The sequence below is a fragment of the Bacillus rossius genome, chromosome 16 (genome assembly GCF_032445375.1).
Source record: "Bacillus rossius redtenbacheri isolate Brsri chromosome 16, Brsri_v3, whole genome shotgun sequence".
Classification (NCBI taxonomy): Eukaryota; Metazoa; Arthropoda; class Insecta; order Phasmatodea; family Bacillidae; genus Bacillus; species Bacillus rossius.
The window spans coordinates 2508613-2526577 of record NC_086343.1 but is presented as its reverse complement, the minus strand read 5'-3'; the positions used below and the strand labels follow the sequence as shown (position 1 = coordinate 2526577).

At 43.8% G+C, this 17965-nt stretch overlaps 1 protein-coding gene across 1 annotated transcript in view; it reads left to right on the top strand.

Moving 5' to 3' along the window:
• The window catches only part of LOC134540277 (metabotropic glycine receptor-like), a 92734-nt gene that overhangs the window by 36044 nt on the left and 38725 nt on the right, over positions 1 to 17965 (top strand). Inside the window, exons 3-4 of the mRNA XM_063382935.1 lie at positions 1361 to 1484; positions 17214 to 17357. Of these exons, the coding sequence (XP_063239005.1) occupies positions 1361 to 1484; positions 17214 to 17357 (268 nt within the window). The remainder of the gene's footprint in view (positions 1 to 1360; positions 1485 to 17213; positions 17358 to 17965) is intronic.

Sequence of the window (17965 nt, the reverse complement as noted above, 5' to 3'; positions counted from 1 at the left end):
CTGTGAGCCAGCCCAGCTCTCGCCTAGACTGAGAAGCAGTAGTAACAGCAGTGATATATCCCACTGTGCGTCCAAGCTGCAAGGCTTGCTAATGACTCTGTGGATCTCACTGTCACGTGTGCCTCTCGCACGTACATAAAATAAAATAATATCCTGCGGTTCTCAGCTCGCTTACATTATGTTGGAATAAAATAAAATTTATAATTAATCAAATACTCACAGTTCCCATTTTAGTAACTAGTATAGGTTAAAATTTGTTTAGAGACCTGAAAAATTTGCGGTTTAAATTACCTTCAGGATAGACTCCACAGACATTCTCGGAGATACGTCACCTGTTGATTGGCTCTTGACTTGTGAGAAATCTCTACTTGGTGGTCTATGATTTGATACTTCCTTGGTTGAAAGTTCCTCATCAACAGCAGAAACAATACAGAGGTAATGTTGTTTGAATTTTAGTCTATCACTAAATGAATCAGCGAATTCTTTCGGTCTTTATGTATGTTCTTTCTCCACTAGATCTATAATTGGCTGACAGCTAGACATCCGGTAAGTCATTTTGTGACCAACCATTCTAAAAGAAAGGAAGAAATCAATAGGAATAAAAAGGCTCTTTCTGATTATATCAGTGTATTTTTCGTTTAATATTGTCTCCTTAAAGGCAGCGAAATCTAAGTGTATTAATCCTAGAAATGAATTAAATAATTAACATATATGACTAAATACTGAAGGCCTTTCATAAAATTATGTTACTTAGCTTTAATTTGGAAAATTTAAATATTTAAATTATGATAAAAACCTATATCATAGGATTTCTTGGCCAGTCACAAAGTGTTTCTTGGCCACGTCTGTGAAACTATCAGGCATACCATCTTTATCACAGACGTAACCCATTTCAGAAGCCAAAGAAGTAAGTGGCAATGAAACATTGTTGTGGCCTGAAAACGACCTAAAATATACGGTTTTGTTATGGTCCTGTCCACCACCCCACCTTTTTAAATATTCCTCTGTAATCTTATGCAGATATTTTGCTGTAACTTTCTCCTTTAGTCTGCGCTTGTTTTTTGTTTTAAACCACGGGAGGGGAGTGGTCAGGACTCCCCCCAGGACACGTCCCTGGGTCTCTGGTCTCTGGCGATGGCCGCTCTTGCAGCCGGCTGCAAGAGGAAGTAGCTTGGCTTCTGGGTTGTGGCCGCGTCCTTGGCAAATAATTCACCAACGTTTCGGTCGACATTGCATAGTCGCCATCATCAGGGAGCAGTTACCTACGGCTACAACCCAGAAGGCAAGCTACCCCAGACAATGGCTGTGAAAGTCTGCAAGAGGAAGAGACTCTGCGAGAGTGAACTCTGGCGTGTTGCAGGGGCACGAGCGGCATAGACATAGACCTGCGGCGGGTGGACATAGACCAGTGCCCCCTGCCGGTAGGCAGCACGCAGCTCAACATCTTCGCGGCCTCCGACAAGTGCAAGAAGAGGACCACCGAGGTGAGCCCTCTCCTGCTGCCTGCTGCCGACCGCCATCTTGGTCGGAGCCGTCCCGGCCGTCATCTTGGATTACTAGGGTCATGCAGATTTCGCGAAAAGATTCCGAGACTAGCTAAAAGTTAAAACACTATAGCATTGTCCCTTGTTTCGTGTTTGGCCGAGTTTATGTCCCATACGTAGAGACCGGAAAAATTCGCAGATCCATTTCGTGACAGTCTGAAATTCATACACGTATACCTTTAAACTGCTTTTGCTATTGGCTCACTGTTCGTCTGGGCGACTCTGGGCCAGTGAGAAACCCTCAACCAAAGAAGTAACGAATCACGGGCAAACACCAGTTGAGACGACTCACAAGTCAGCAGCCAACGAACTGGCGTTATTTGCCCCGAATGTACAGAGGACCGTGTAGACTATCCTGGAGGTCATCGAAACCGCGAATTTTTCAGGTCCCTAGGTATAACATATTTCACACATGTACAAAATAACATAGTATTGTGTTGTAATAATTTTCATTTTTTTCCTTTTATTATTATTAACTCTTCCGTGCAACTGGTTTCCAAAGTAATCTTTTGTAAGAGCATAAAAATAATGTTGTGTATCTATAACAGGTGAAATATTAATAAATGTGCATATCTCGTTTAGAAAAGGTTTGATGGGGATATACCTGGCTATTTACGTCAGTAATATCTTAAGTTTATGATCTGATTAATTTTTTTTTTATCTTCGACCGTCCCGGAAACAGGAATATTTCCCTGACAGGAAATTGATTCTCCGAGAAAGAAAGGAAAATAAATCTGGTCTCGGGTCCAGGCATTGTGCGGCCCGCGGCGACCGACGGAATATGGCTAACAACCGGCGACGACATTGTTCGGTTTAATGAGCTCGGGGCCGGCCCCGAGGGCGGGCTTAGGCGGGGAGGTCCGCCCGTCCCCGCCCGTCGCCGCTACAGGCCCACCTGTCCCCGCCCGTCGCCGCTACAGGCCCGCCCGTCCCCGCCCGTCGCCGCTACAGGCCCACCCGTCCCCGCCCGTCGCCGCTACAGGCCCACCTGTCCCCGCCCGTCGCCGCTACAGGCCCGCCCGTCCCCGCCCGTCGCCGCTACAGGCCCACCCGTCCCCGCCCGTCGCCGCTACAGGCCCACCCGTCCCCGCCCGTCGCCGCTACAGGCCCACCCGTCACCGCCCGTCGCCGCTACAGGCCCGCCCGTCCCCGCCCGTCGCCGCTACAGGCCCGCCCGTGGCGTCGGCTGCTGTCGGGGTGCTCCCCGCGCCGCGCCCCCTCAGCTGCATCTCATTACGTAGGGACAGGAAAAATTCGCGGGTTCAATGACCTCTAGGATGAACTCCATAGTTCTACGTACACTCGGTCAAATGCCACCCACTCATTGGCTGCTGTCTTGTGAGACGTCGCAACGTATCAGCCTGTGATTCGATGAAGCTTTGGTCGGACGTTTCTCATTGGTCCAGAGTCATCCAGGTGAGTTGTGAGCCAATAGCAGAGGCAGCACTGAGGTATAACCATTTGTATTTTAGCGTATCGCGAAATGTATTCGCAAATTTTTCCGGTCTCTACGTCATTACACTGCAGTGAGTGCATTCCGCTACAGGCCACACGGAACAACACATCATGCACTTTGGAAACCAGTTGCCAAGAAATAGCTCGTAACACTACAAGAAAGATATTGTATCTTTGTACAACACACGACTGTGGTTATATTATCATTTATGAAGGGACTTGAAAAATTCGCTGTTTCGATGACCTCCAGGATAGTCTACACAGTCCTCTGTACACTAGGGCAAATAACGCCAGTTCGTTTGGCTGCTGACTTGTGAGTCATCTCAACTGGTGTTTGCCCCGAGATTCGTTACTTCTTTGGTTGAGGGTTTCTCATTGGCCCAGAGTCACCCAGACGAACAGTGAGCCAATAGCAAGAGCAGCTTAAAGGTAGGTGTGTATGAATTTCAGACCATCGCGAAATGAATCTGCGAATTTTTCAGGTCCCTACCTTTATGGAATACGTTTTTTTCTTCGAGATAATACTGAGTATTTCCTACGAAAATTGGCGCATAAATTATTTTAAATCATAGAAAAAATTATAATGAATAATAATTTGTCTATATTTTGTTTTATTATGCGTATTAATTCCTAGATATCGGAAAAAAATTGCGGTTTCATTTCTGAATAGGTTATAATTCAAACATGTATACATTTTTGCGTTTTATGCTATTATTAGAGACCTGAAAAATTCGCGGATTCATTTCGTGTTATGCTAAAATTCAAATAATTATACCTTAGAGCTGCTTCTGCCATTGGTTCTCTGTTAATCTGGAGGACTGAGGGCCAGTTAGAAACCCTCATTCATAGAAGTGTCGAATCACAGGCCACCCAGTCGAGACGACTCACAAGTCAGCAGCCAATGAACTGTTGACATTTGCCCGAGTGTGTAGTGGATATTGGAGTCTATCCTGAAGGTCATTGAACCCGCGAATTTTTCTGGTCTCTAGCTATTATTAGCTCATCGTTCATCCTGATGACTAAGGCCTAATAATGAGAAACTCGCTACCCTAGAAGTATCCAATCACATGCTCCCCAGATCATACATCTCGCAGCCAGCAGCCAATGAGCATATGCAACAAGGGATTGTGGATTCTATACTAGAAGTTACCGAACCCGCCAAGTGTTCTAGTCTCCGGTAAAGCAAACAAGGTAAAAAGGTGTTTGCGGACTGAACTAGCGAATTTTTCCGTTGCATCCTTATAAGGGCATGGTTGTTCTGTGGCGACAACGTGGCCGCAGAAAAATTTCTTCTCGATTTAATTTTTTTTTCTTTAAAATTTTGGTGGTCTGGCATCCAAGCAAATAAAGATTGTTATCAAAAGATTTATTGCGATTAAGAAGCTATTTTTAACGGAACTTTAGAACAAACTACTATTATTTTTTATTATTTAATAGTCTTAAAATTTTGGTAAAATCTGTATACGAACACAAAAAATTGATAAGGAAATAACGAAAATGTATTTTTTTTTTTAAATTTTACTATGGAAACGTCAACCTGATATTCATATTTAGTTGGTGTTAATTTACATGACTTAATTAAATCATCGCTACAATTAATGTATGCGGAGCTGCTCAGGTAGCATTCAGACGTGATTGATATTGGCTATAAATTGTGCGAGTTCTTATCCACCGCAGAAGTGCATCATATTTTTTTAAACTATATCCCGTCCCGTGAAAATGAAAATTTAATTACGTATTTATAGAAACATATATTCCGTAATTAGACCCTATTAACGTTGGCAGTAAAATAAATCCAGTTTTTTTGTTTCTCAATAAATGCTCATAACTGCGTGAAATATAAACCCTATTGATTAATAAATGAAAGTGCCACACAATTCACCAAAGTGTTTGGAGAGGCATGCGGTTTCAATTCCCAGGATATTTTATTTGACAAAAAAAACGCAATAATTTTTCGCAGCCCCATTTTTGACGTTTAATTTCAAACGCGGTTTTTTTTTATAGAGAGAGTGACATGTGAGGCGCTTAATAAGAGGGATTAGACCCTTCGTATTTAATATATTTCCCCCCGTATAATAGTTATTTGAGTTGATATTTTTACTGTAGACCCATCGAGGAATAAATATAATTGCGATCTGGGAACAACGCACTCGGAGTTGAGCGAGGGCGCCTGCTGGATCGTCGATGGCGGGAACTTCAAGTTGTCTCCCTGTGATTTAGTTTATGTCGAGTTATAGAAATGATGGTTTCCTGAAACGTCCTGTGCCACTCGCAGTACCGTGTACTAAACCTTTTACAACAACAACAAAAAAAAACTTTCGTTAAATCACTCATATATCTCTTTTCAATATCCGAAAAAAAAATATTGACTAAAAACTGTAAACCTCCCTTTCTCGCATAAAAGTCAATTTCTTTACTCTTTTAGCACAAATGTTATGTATTTCCTTAGGCTATTTTTAGTTGGACATATGTCACTACAGTTTAGAACTTTGTGTAATGGGAAAAATTCATAAATGCAAAATAAGAAATAAAAATGTAAAAATAAAACCACAAAAATAACAGCCTAAATCAGCTGATGTCAAACGATATACTCAACGATGAACCTAAACAGGTATTATGGACAGCACAGATAAACACATTCAATCTTCATTTTAATTTTTTTTTTGCATTCATGAATTTTTCCCATGACAAAACAGCGCAAAATGCAATGTCGTATGTCCAATAAATTTTATTTATTATTAATTCCCCATTGCGTGTATCATTTAAAGAACGTTGGCTGCAAGGGGTTAAACTTATTGGAATGGAATTGATTAATTACTAGAGACCGTAAAAATTCGCAGATTAATTTAGCGATAGTCTGAAATTCATACACGTATGCCTTTAAGCTGCTCTTGCTATTGGCTCAATGTTCGTCTGGGCGACTCTGGGCCAATGAGAACCCCTCAACCAAAGAAGTGACGAATCTCGGGCAATCACCAGTTGAGACGACTCACAAGTCAGCAGCCAACGAACTGACGTCTCTACTAATCAGCAATCATATTATTTCGCAAAACAAAAATACACGACCGCAACTATCATACATGAGCAAAAAAAAAGTTATATATTGCAAAGTGTTTTTTAAAGGTTTTGTTTAGTGATTTAGTTCAATGTTTCGTTATCGAAGGGTATAGCTTTCCTTTTTTTCCCCTAGGTAGATGATGTAAGAGTATGTACGATATGTAGGGACCTGAAAAATTCGCTGTTTCGATGACCTCCAGGATAGTCTACACAGTCCTCTGTACACTCGGGCCAATAAAGCCAGTTCGTTGGCTGCTGACTTGTGAGTCGTCTCAACTGGATTTTCCCTGTGATTCGTTACTTCTTTGGTTGTAGGGTTTCTCATTGGCCCGGAGTCGCCCAGACTAACAGTGAGCCAATAGCAAGAGCAGCTTAAAGGTATATGTGTATGAATTTCAGACTATCGCGGAATGAATCTGCGAATTTTCCCGGTCTCTAACGATGTGTACATCAAGGGTAAAATACCAGGTGTTGAAGCATGCCCTTGCGTGGGCTGGGCAGGAACCATCACCGCCTGGCTGAGTGTCGGGAGCCACTGTGTGAGTGTGTGGGCACAGGAACAGTCCCCTCCTCTCTGCGGGATTACAGGCGGAGTGGTCCAGCCGGGGGCGACCCGCAGCTGCCGTCAAAGAAGATTCAGAGAATCACCCGCTACCTCCCTCCCCTCACGACCCACCCCCCCTCCCCCCGCGCGGGTGGGGGAGGGCCCACACATCAAAAAGCACTCTCCTTCCGCGAGTAGCCCCTGAGGGGACTGGCAACCCGCCTGTCGCGGCTGCTCGTGCCGCTGCCTACGTGCATGCGTTACAAGATAATGAAAGAAGGGGAGAAAAAAAAAACAGTCGATATAGATGGAGCGGCACTGAACTCGCATTCCAGGATCATGTCTCCCGTGGTTTTCCCCAGAATATCCCTCCAGACGAACACTGGTCTGTATTGTCGTCGCGTGTCGCCGTTTTGTTACGACCGTTTCTGTTACCTGACTGGAAAAACAAACCTATTTTATTTTTTATTTTACAAGTGTCTGTGGAGTCTTGCCTGGTTCCAGAAAATATCGCGAATTGTTGCGCGTCTCTGCATATCTCTCACCAATGAAATCGCACTCTTCTTGACTTAGATTTTAGTTAATACACTGACGGAATGCCAAGAAAACATGTGTTATGATTTTAGAAAAGTCTCAATTTGTCACTATTGAATGTTTTATAAACTTATAAATACGTATATACTGCTTACTTTATTTAATTAAAAGTAGAGTGATAAACACAAAAGTCAGTGATTGTTTGTAATTACAGTCGCTCTGTTGATAAACCCCGAGGTAACTGCTCCCTGATTACACCGATAACATTGGTGCAAGTCCCGTGTTCATTGGCTGCTGGCCTGTGAGGCATATCAACTGGGGAGCATGTGATTCGACACTTCTATGGTTGAGGTTCCTCATTGGCCCTAAGTGATCTTTATAACCTGTGAGCCGATGGCAGAAGCAGAAAAATGTATACACGTTTGAATTTTAACCTGTCCAGAAATGAATCGGAGAATTTTTCCCGGTCTCTATCACATTAGCTGCTGCCACGCCTACCTTCGAGCCCAATTGCGCGTGATTGGCTTTTTGAATTTTGTAATTTTTTTAATGGTTTATTGTCCTTCGGTGTGTGTCATAATTACCTATGGCCCAATGAAGAGACAGCTATAGTCTGTTTAATTACGCGTTCAACCTTCTTTACGAATATTAACGCGAATTTTTCAGGGCTCTGAACGTGGAGTATTTTACTAAACTTTTCGTTTCGCTCGATCAAACCTATCGTCTCCTCGTCTAAAGAGTTTCCACCGGGGCAACTTCCACGTCGTGTTGTGCGGGATGTTGAAGGACTTCAGTGCAGTGTTCACTTGATGTGAAATTACCCGAAACTTTGTTTCGAACAATTCACACGCCACACTGCACAGGCTGAACTCGAGGAAAAGGGAGATGTCTCGTCACACCTACCAAAGTTTTACTTGGATGTTTCATGCCTGATCGTGTAAGCTTGTAGTTATTTTCCGTTAACTTTATTTTTCAAACAAGCGAAAAAAAATTTTAATACAATACTATTTTTTTTCCACATTGATCACGATTTTATTTTCAGTCTATTTTGTAATGTGTGCTCGAAAAAATCCATGAATGAATTAGTAAACATATTTTTTCAGTCCATTGTAACATGGTAAAAATTGATTTAATTACTCTCTTAGGAGAATAGACTATATTTTTACCTTACCCACTATCATTATTGAAAATAATACGTCTAAAACATTAATTCGTGCCATTACAATTTTTGTTGTTCGCGCCGTGAAACTTTCAAAAGTACACACTACATCAAAAATATAGAAAAAATTATAATCTAAAAATAATTTAAAAACTACCTATTAATATATTGATTAATTCCTTGAATCATTATTTTGTAAGTTTTAAAAGCAATGATCGCTTAAATATCATTATTTCAGTTCATTTTATTTCCTATTACCTACCTTTACACGAGTTTATTAATCTTTATCATTATGAACAAGGTTTATATACAAGACAACTGGTCGGCTGAATAAATGTGTTTCTTAATATCATTATGCCTGCCATGGAGGCCATATTCGGTGCACTTTATGAATACTAGACTGCCAAATACGAACACATAGGTCAATCACCTCCGAACCACAAGTTATTCTCTTTCGATGCTTGGCATGCCTTTCAAACAAGCTTCGACCAAGTTTAAAGAACGTAGGAGAAAATCTTCTAACGGTTAGACCTAAAGTACTAGCATAACCTATAGTGCTTAACAAGTACTATAAGATTCTACAAGCATATAGGCCAGCAAAATCTTCTGTTTGCAAGGACGGAACAAAAGATTTAACTATAAAGATTCACAAAACTTGTTAGAACATTGCTCCAACTGGCTACGTGGCTCTAATTGCTCCAAATTGCTACAATATCTCCAACCGGCTACAATGTCTCCAACCAGCTACAATGTCTCCAACCGGCTACAATGTCCCCAACCGGCTACAATGGCTCGGACTGCTCCCAGTGGGTGTTGAGGTTGCGGTGTCTGACTTTTGAAGCGATTAGCATCGACAGCTATCATATAAATATATGTATGGTTTTTTCTTGTATAATTATTTGGCACGTGCTAAAAATTCCGCCTTAATCCCGTGGTAGCCCATCAACAGTTTACCGTACATCGAAGATGTATATGATTTTTAAATATTCTCTTGTAGTGATATTATCTGTAGACAGACCTGCAGAAACACTAAAAAAAATTAATATTTAGCGTCTAAACATCTTAATACTTTGTTAAGAAAATTTAGAAAAAAAGTTTACCACTCAGTTTTTATACAAAAGTTGTTTATTAATACTACTGGCAAACATAAATTAAGATTTACGGAGTGTTATGCGTAGCACAGAACAGTTAAACCTTTTGTAATACTGGGTTCGGATTCTTACCCAGGCATTTATGCTTCATTTTGTCCCATTTACTCCAGTAGTTAAAGTTATTTGTAAACCGTACAGCTTTCAATAGCTTTCCAGTATTAAATGCGCACATAATAAGCATAATACAACAAAGTAAAGTCCAATTGTAGAACATTTGATTATATTTTCCATGGTTTAAAGATATTGTTTGAATGAAGCACCAATTTAAATTATAAAATTATGTGCCAATTTATGTAATAAATACTCGAAAAAGTATTTCATAAATGCAAAATAACCCTAGCCATGTGTTTTGTGCAAAGTTACGTCATCTTCCTTGTAGTATTACAAATTATTTCTTGGCAACTGGTTTCTAAGGGAATATTTTGTAAAAGTATAAAAAATGTTTCTGTGCAGTGCAACAAAAAGAAAAAATAACTTCTGCTCTCTCTGTCTGGTCCGCTCTTAATCTCCGACCACATCTGACACCACGCTTTCACCTCGGTCACACGCTGGGAGTTTTTTTTTCCCTGCGAATCACGTTCCCTCGCAAGACTTATCTTCATTCGGGATGTCCGCGTGCGACGGTTTTTATTTTTTTCACGTTTTCAACAGAATGTATGTATGTATGTATGTATGTATCTGCTTATTTTCTCCTCCCATTCACAGCTGCGATAGCGGTCGCTGCGGTAAAAATAAACTTAAAAAAAAAAAGATCACTGGACCCAAGGGAACTTGGTATCGACAGGTGGAGATAAAACTACCGGTTACTTTCTTTGGATGATTCCTGCAATGGGGGAGACTGGTTTCAAACATTATTTTTGACATAGGTTATTGGTTGTTTGCTGTGTAGATCATAGTGAAGACATGAAGAACGGATGAACAAAAATGAATATAGAAACACAAAAAAAAGGGCGGGGGGAGTTAATATCAGCTGATTGTCAGTTCCCAAATGTATAGACAGTACAGAAGATTCAATGGAAGGAATTATAACAACGTCACACCACGAACGAAACAACGAGACAACTGCGACAAGAACAGTAAAAAAACAAAGAACAACCTTGGGTAACAACAGCGACAGACAGAAGACACCCAACGATGATACCAAACATAATATGTTCTGACAACACAAAGTTGACAACACAGAGGAATTAAAGTTAGTTGTTTATCATGCCAAGTAGGTGTAACTTCTAACGCGCGTACATAAGTTACGTGAATACACGCACTCATTTTTGACGTGACGTCTAATAAATCGATGAACGCCGGCTGCACGCACGAAAAAGTGTCCCGTTACGCACATTGTCCCATTACGCTGTGTCCCGTTACGCTCATTGTACGCTTGCGCCGCATCTATCTTTCTTCCACTCGATTGGAACAACCATCGATTTGACTTTTTCGAGACATGTTAAACTTGAAATACTCCCATTCGTTTCCTACTTTTCCTATTATCGTCCACAGATTGGAAGAAGTTAAATAGCAAACATGTATAAAAGTTATAGTTAAAATAATCTCTTCGTTAAAGTAATAAACATATTTGAATTAATGAGTGCAAATAAAAGTAAATTTATCAATTAAATTGTAGATTACATTTCACTCCTTCTTAGTGATAATTCAATAAAAATGATTCAATTTTATTAATAAAAGTATGCAATCATTTCATCAATGTTTTGTTATGACGTTGTCACGTTAAACTATCGTCCGTAAACCGACTTTACAGACAACCAATTTTTTTTTTTTAAATGGCGAGCCCGCCTCTAGGAAGAGCCCGGGAAAGACTCGCGAGGCATGCTGGGACGTGGCAGGAGGACAAGGGCGTCCAAGGGCGTCCAAGGTCGTCCAAGGTCGCAGTCGCTCAAGCGCGAGGCACAGGAGTCACGTCTGCAGGCGACGAAGCTGCCATTTGTGAAGCAGCCCTGAAGGGACGATCGAACGGCTCATAAATAAATCGGGCAGAAGCCTTGTCGTTACCGGGAGCTGGATACTGCAGTGCTTGACGCACGAGCAGCGCGGCAGTTTGAAGACGAAACCTTCTCACCTCACAGTAGGTACTTTCACGCTACACTCCACTACACATCATCAATTTTCAGATAAATTTCGCTTATAATTTACAGTTTATTTTCACCAGATTTATTTTACTATATAATTTTTTATTCTGTAAAATTAATTGTCGCCTTGTAATTAGGGAACGATTGTTTACATGTGTGAACTTCATAACTACTCGAATCATTTCAACGTGGGTATTCATTATCTGAGTTTGCATGAGAGATAAGATATAGCTTTTACTATAAAGACTCTAAGAATACTTGTGCTCTTTGAAGGTTTTAGTTGACCGTATTTCGAGTTCGCGGAGTTATATAATATATTTTTTTCTAATTTAATTTTATCCGTGATACACAAAAGAAGAAATAGGAAGTAGCCCATGCAATGTGACAAAGTTTTTTAAGAAAGTTATTATCGGTGATTTTACGTAATCTCTGCGTGCGACGAAAATTTAAATTGATAATTTTCATGACCAATCAAGAGGCCACGGAATAAAAGAATGTCAGGGTGTTTGTTTTGTCGAATGCTCCCGTCTCTGTGTGCCTTTTTGCTGAGACGTCAGGTTGTTGCAGTCCATTCTTGCTCATCTAAACCATCCTACAACCTCGCTGCCTGTAAACTGGGAAGTAATGAGGTTCTTACTGCCTGTAAAACTCCCAGTAGCTTAGCTGCAAGTAGAGAAATGTACCTAATGGCTTGTAAAATGTACTGTTGCCAAGATAGTGGATCCGAGGCAACGAGGCCAGCTCGCCAGCGGGTGGGGCACGGTCCATTACTGCTACACGCCTAATCCAGTTAGGAAAGGCGCCTCAATAACCCCCCCCCCTCTCTCCCGGAGAACTCTCTATAGTTCTAGAGGGTTCGTCACATCCCCAGATACCCGCATGCGCGAACTGGAGTAACTAGGACCCCGTGGTTCTGGAAGCTTCGTGTATCTAGTCGACCCTGATGAGGCTACGCTTCGAAGGTGTGCGAGACCATTCCGAAAGGAGGCTGAGGGGTGTAAAAACGGCGACGCCGGCCTCCGAGGCAAAGACGTTTCCCCTTGGCGAGCGAAAGCGGACGACGAGCGATGGACTCCGTGCGCGGAGACTGGGGCATCTAGGCTGTGCTGTTTGTGGCGGTAAGAGGACGAGTGTGAGTTGCGAGTCAAGAGACGAGTAGTAGGGGGAACCACTGTCGAGTCGAGCTCCAGTTGGGAAGGGGGGGGGGGGGGGAGTAAACTGTGGACTGAAATAAAAAACGATTAATTTGTGAACAGAGGTTTTGAAAGTTGTAATTTAATTAATGAAATCACAACACTTAAATTAAGCTGTATTTAAATAATTCGGCTATCCTTCTCGAACGTATTTTCCCACTCGTTACAGTAATTGTTCTAACTGATGGCCACTAAAAAAAAAAAAAAAATTTTTTTTCCACCCCGCTAAATTAAATGCAAACTCAAAAATCATTAGCCCATGGCAACACAAGTTAAATATATTTTAGAAGTATCCAAACAAAAAATCTAAGGCAGCGCTCTAAATGACGTTGAACGTTAAACACATATAATCAACAGTTTTGCTTCTTGGGATGATTTAATCACTATGTTCATGTTCACGAGTTATTCCTTATTGGTAGCGACCGGAAGACTGCTATTGGCTTACCATTCATTTTGAGAACTCCAAGGATCGAACCACGAGAAACCCAGTTGACGCATTTTCTTACTACCTAACATCTGAAAATACACTTATAACAGTACAGGATGTTCGCAAATCGGATGTCATAAATAAGTGGGTAGTAGAAAATACTAAAACAAGCAAATTTTGTTCAGGAACATGTCCGGAAACGAATCCGTGAAAAGTTACAGGCACGAACAGTAACGCGCAAATTTGAATGGGACGCATGTTTCGAGCGGAGTATTTTAATGCCACTGAGCTGAAATCGCTCTTCCTAAAGCTCAATATCACAAGAGTGTAGCGTTTCTCGAAGTGAGGTTATGTTTCGTTATGTTACAATGCATGCCGCTTCTCAAAGTGAGGTTATGTTTCATTGTGTGAGGTTATGTTTGGTTGTGTTACAGTGCGTGCCGCTCCTCGAAGTGAGGTTATGTCTGGTGATTGTTGCAGTGCGTGCCTCTGCTCGAAGTGAGGTTATGTCTGGTGATTGTTGCAGTGCGTGCCGCTCCTCGAAGTAAGGTTATGTCTGGTGATTGTTGCAGTGCGTGCCTCTCCCCGAAGTGAGGTTATGTCTGGTGATTGTTTCAGTGCGTGCCTCTGCTCGAAGTGAGGTTATGTCTGGTGATTGTTGCAGTGCGTGCCTCTGCTCGAAGTGAGGTTATGTCTGGTGATTGTTGCAGTGCGTGCCGCTCCTCGAAGTGAGGTTATGTCTGGTGATTGTTGCAGTGCGTGCCGCTCCTCGAAGTGAGGTTATGTCTGGTGATTGTTTCAGTGCGTGCCTCTGCTCGAAGTGAGGTTATGTCTGGTGATTGTTGCAGTGCGTGCCTCTGCTCGAAGTGAGGTTATGTCTGGTGATTGTTGCAGTGCGTGCCGCTCCTCGAAGTGAGGTTATGTCTGGTGATTGTTGCAGTGCGTGCCGCTCCTCGAAGTGAGGTTATGTCTGGTGATTGTTGCAGTGCGTGCCGCTCCTCGAAGTGAGGTTATGTCTGGTGATTGTTTCAGTGCGTGCCTCTGCTCGAAGTGAGGTTATGTCTGGTGATTGTTGCAGTGCGTGCCTCTGCTCGAAGTGAGGTTATGTCTGGTGATTGTTTCAGTGCGTGCTGCTCCTCGAAGTGAGGTTATGTCTGGTGATTGTTGCAGTGCGTGCCGCTCCTCGAAGTGAGGTTATGTCTGGTGATTGTTGCAGTGCGTGCCTCTGCTCGAAGTGAGGTTATGTCTGGTGATTGTTGCAGTGCGTGCCTCTGCTCGAAGTGAGGTTATGTCTGGTGATTGTTGCAGTGCGTGCCTCTGCTCAAAGTGAGGTTATGTCTGGTGATTGTTTCAGTGCGTGCTGCTCCTCGAAGTGAGGTTATGTCTGGTGATTGTTGCAGTGCGTGCCGCTCCTCGAAGTGAGGTTATGTCTGGTGATTGTTGCAGTGCGTGCCTCTGCTCGAAGTGAGGTTATGTCTGGTGATTGTTGCAGTGCGTGCCTCTGCTCGAAGTGAGGTTATGTCTGGTGATTGTTGCAGTGCGTGCCGCTCCTCGAAGTGAGGTTATGTCTGGTGATTGTTGCAGTGCGTGCCGCTCCTCGAAGTGAGGTTATGTCTGGTGATTGTTTCAGTGCGTGCTGCTCCTCGAAGTGAGGTTATGTCTGGTGATTGTTGCAGTGCGTGCCGCTCCTCGAAGTGAGGTTATGTCTGGTGATTGTTGCAGTGCGTGCCTCTGCTCGAAGTGAGGTTATGTCTGGTGATTGTTGCAGTGCGTGCCTCTGCTCGAAGTGAGGTTATGTCTGGTGATTGTTGCAGTGCGTGCCTCTGCTCGAAGTGAGGTTATGTCTGGTGATTGTTTCAGTGCGTGCTGCTCCTCGAAGTGAGGTTATGTCTGGTGATTGTTGCAGTGCGTGCCGCTCCTCGAAGTGAGGTTATGTCTGGTGATTGTTGCAGTGCGTGCCTCTGCTCGAAGTGAGGTTATGTCTGGTGATTGTTGCAGTGCGTGCCTCTGCTCGAAGTGAGGTTATGTCTGGTGATTGTTGCAGTGCGTGCCGCTCCTCGAAGTGAGGTTATGTCTGGTGATTGTTTCAGTGCGTGCCTCTGCTCGAAGTGAGGTTATGTCTGGTGATTGTTGCAGTGCGTGCCTCTCCTCGAAGTGAGGTTATGTCTGGTGATTGTTGTAGTGCGTGCCGCTCCTCGAAGTGAGGTTATGTCTGGTGATTGTTTCAGTGCGTGCCTCTGCTCGAAGTGAGGTTATGTCTGGTGATTGTTGCAGTGCGTGCCTCTGCTCGAAGTGAGGTTATGTCTGGTGATTGTTGCAGTGCGTGCCTCTGCTCGAAGTGAGGTTATGTCTGGTGATTGTTGCAGTGCGTGCCTCTGCTCGAAGTGAGGTTATGTCTGGTGATTGTTGCAGTGCGTGCCTCTGCTCGAAGTGAGGTTATGTCTGGTGATTGTTGCAGTGCGTGCCTCTGCTCGAAGTGAGGTTATGTCTAATGATTGTTTCAGTGCGTGCTGCTCCTCGAAGTGAGGTTATGTCTGGTGATTGTTGCAGTGCGTGCCGCTCCTCGAAGTGAGGTTATGTCTGGTGATTGTTTCAGTGCGTGCCTCTGCTCGAAGTGAGGTTATGTCTGGTGATTGTTGCAGTGCGTGCCTCTGCTCGAAGTGAGGTTATGTCTGGTGATTGTTGCAGTGCGTGCCTCTGCTCGAAGTGAGGTTATGTCTGGTGTTTGTTGCAGTGCGTGCCTCTGCTCGAAGTGAGGTTATGTCTGGTGATTGTTGCAGTGCGTGCCTCTGCTCGAAGTGAGGTTATGTCTGGTGATTGTTGCAGTGCGTGCTGCTCCTCGAAGTGAGGTTATGTCTGGTGATTGTTGCAGTGCGTGCCTCTGCTCGAAGTGAGGTTATGTCTGGTGATTGTTGCAGTGCGTGCCTCTGCTCGAAGTGAGGTTATGTCTGGTGATTGTTGCAGTGCGTGCCTCTGCTCGAAGTGAGGTTATGTCTGGTGATTGTTGCAGTGCGTGCCTCTGCTCGAAGTGAGGTTATGTCTGGTGATTGTTGCAGTGCGTGCCTCTGCTCGAAGTGAGGTTATGTCTGGTAATTGTTTCAGTGCGTGCTGCTCCTCGAAGTGAGGTTATGTCTGGTGATTGTTGCAGTGCGTGCCGCTCCTCGAAGTGAGGTTATGTCTGGTGATTGTTTCAGTGCCTGCCTCTGCTCGAAGTGAGGTTATGTCTGGTGATTGTTGCAGTGCGTGCCTCTGCTCGAAGTGAGGTTATGTCTGGTGATTGTTGCAGTGCGTGCCTCTGCTCGAAGTGAGGTTATGTCTGGTGTTTGTTGTAGTGCGTGCCTCTGCTCGAAGTGAGGTTATGTCTGGTGATTGTTGCAGTGCGTGCCTCTGCTCGAAGTGAGGTTATGTCTGGTGATTGTTGCAGTGCGTGCCTCTGCTCGAAGTGAGGTTATGTTTGGTGATTGTTGCAGTGCGTGCCTCTGCTCGAAGTGAGGTTATGTCTGGTGATTGTTGCAGTGCGTGCCTCTGTTCGAAGTGAGGTTATGTCTGGTGTTTGTTGCAGTGCGTGCCTCTGCTCGAAGTGAGGTTATGTCTGGTGATTGTTGCAGTGCGTGCCGCTCCTCGAAGTGAGGTTATGTCTGGTGATTGTTGCAGTGCGTGCCTCTGCTCGAAGTGAGGTTATGTCTGGTGATTCTTGCAGTGCGTGCCTCTGCTCGAAGTGAGGTTATGTCTGGTGATTGTTGCAGTGCGTGCTGCTCCTCGAAGTGAGGTTATGTCTGGTGATTGTTGCAGTGCGTGCCTCTGCTCGAAGTGAGGTTATGTCTGGTGATTGTTGCAGTGCGTGCCTCTGCTCGAAGTGAGGTTATGTCTGGTGATTGTTGCAGTGCGTGCCGCTCCTCGAAATGAGGTTATGTCTGGTGATTGTTGCAGTGCGTGCCTCTGCTCGAAGTGAGGTTATGTCTGGTGATTGTTGCAGTGCGTGCCGCTCCTCGAAATGAGGTTATGTCTGGTGATTGTTGCAGTGCGTGCCGCTCCTCGAAATGAGGTTATGTCTGGTGTTTGTTGCAGTGCGTGCCGCTGCCGGGGCTGGGCTTCCGGCGAGGCAGCTACAAGTGCGTGTGTCGCCGCGGCTTCTACTTCCCCAGCCTGCACGCCTCCAAGCGCTACTACAACGGCTCCGTCATCGAGGAGGAGTACGAGAAACTCATGCTGGTGCGCTTCCCCGCCAAGCTACCATCTTCAGTAACACAAACCGACACTGCCATTATGGCTTGGAAACGTTCCTAAACATGTTGCTGAAGTTATTAGCCTATTAGTTGGGGCGTAACCTGATCGCTCATTAGACTGCAATGAGGTATGCCTGCGCTAGATATTGCTCCTTTGTAATTGGCCGCGTCTGCAAGAGAAGTCATTGCCCTATTTGGTCTGGCCAGTCAGGACGCGTTTGCTTCCGCACTGGATGGCTGTGATTGTTGTGCTGACAGCAGACAACATCCGATATTCGCTCGCAAGTAATTAATAGGGCAGTGTATTTTTCGCGAAAAGATAGATTTTCAAGACAGCTGTGTGTTAAAACTTTGTAGCATCGCCTGTGTCACGTGGTTGGCTGGGTTTATTTCAAGTCCATGTCCACTGTCAGCACACCAATCACAGCCGTCCGGTGCGGGAGAACACACTTCGCGAATGGCTCAGCCAAATAGGGTGATTGCTTCTCTTGTAGACAGCCGCCAATTATAAGGGAACAATCGCTAGCGCAGGCATATAGGGACAGGAAAAATTCATGGGTTCAATGACTTCTAGGATGAACTCCATAGTTCTAC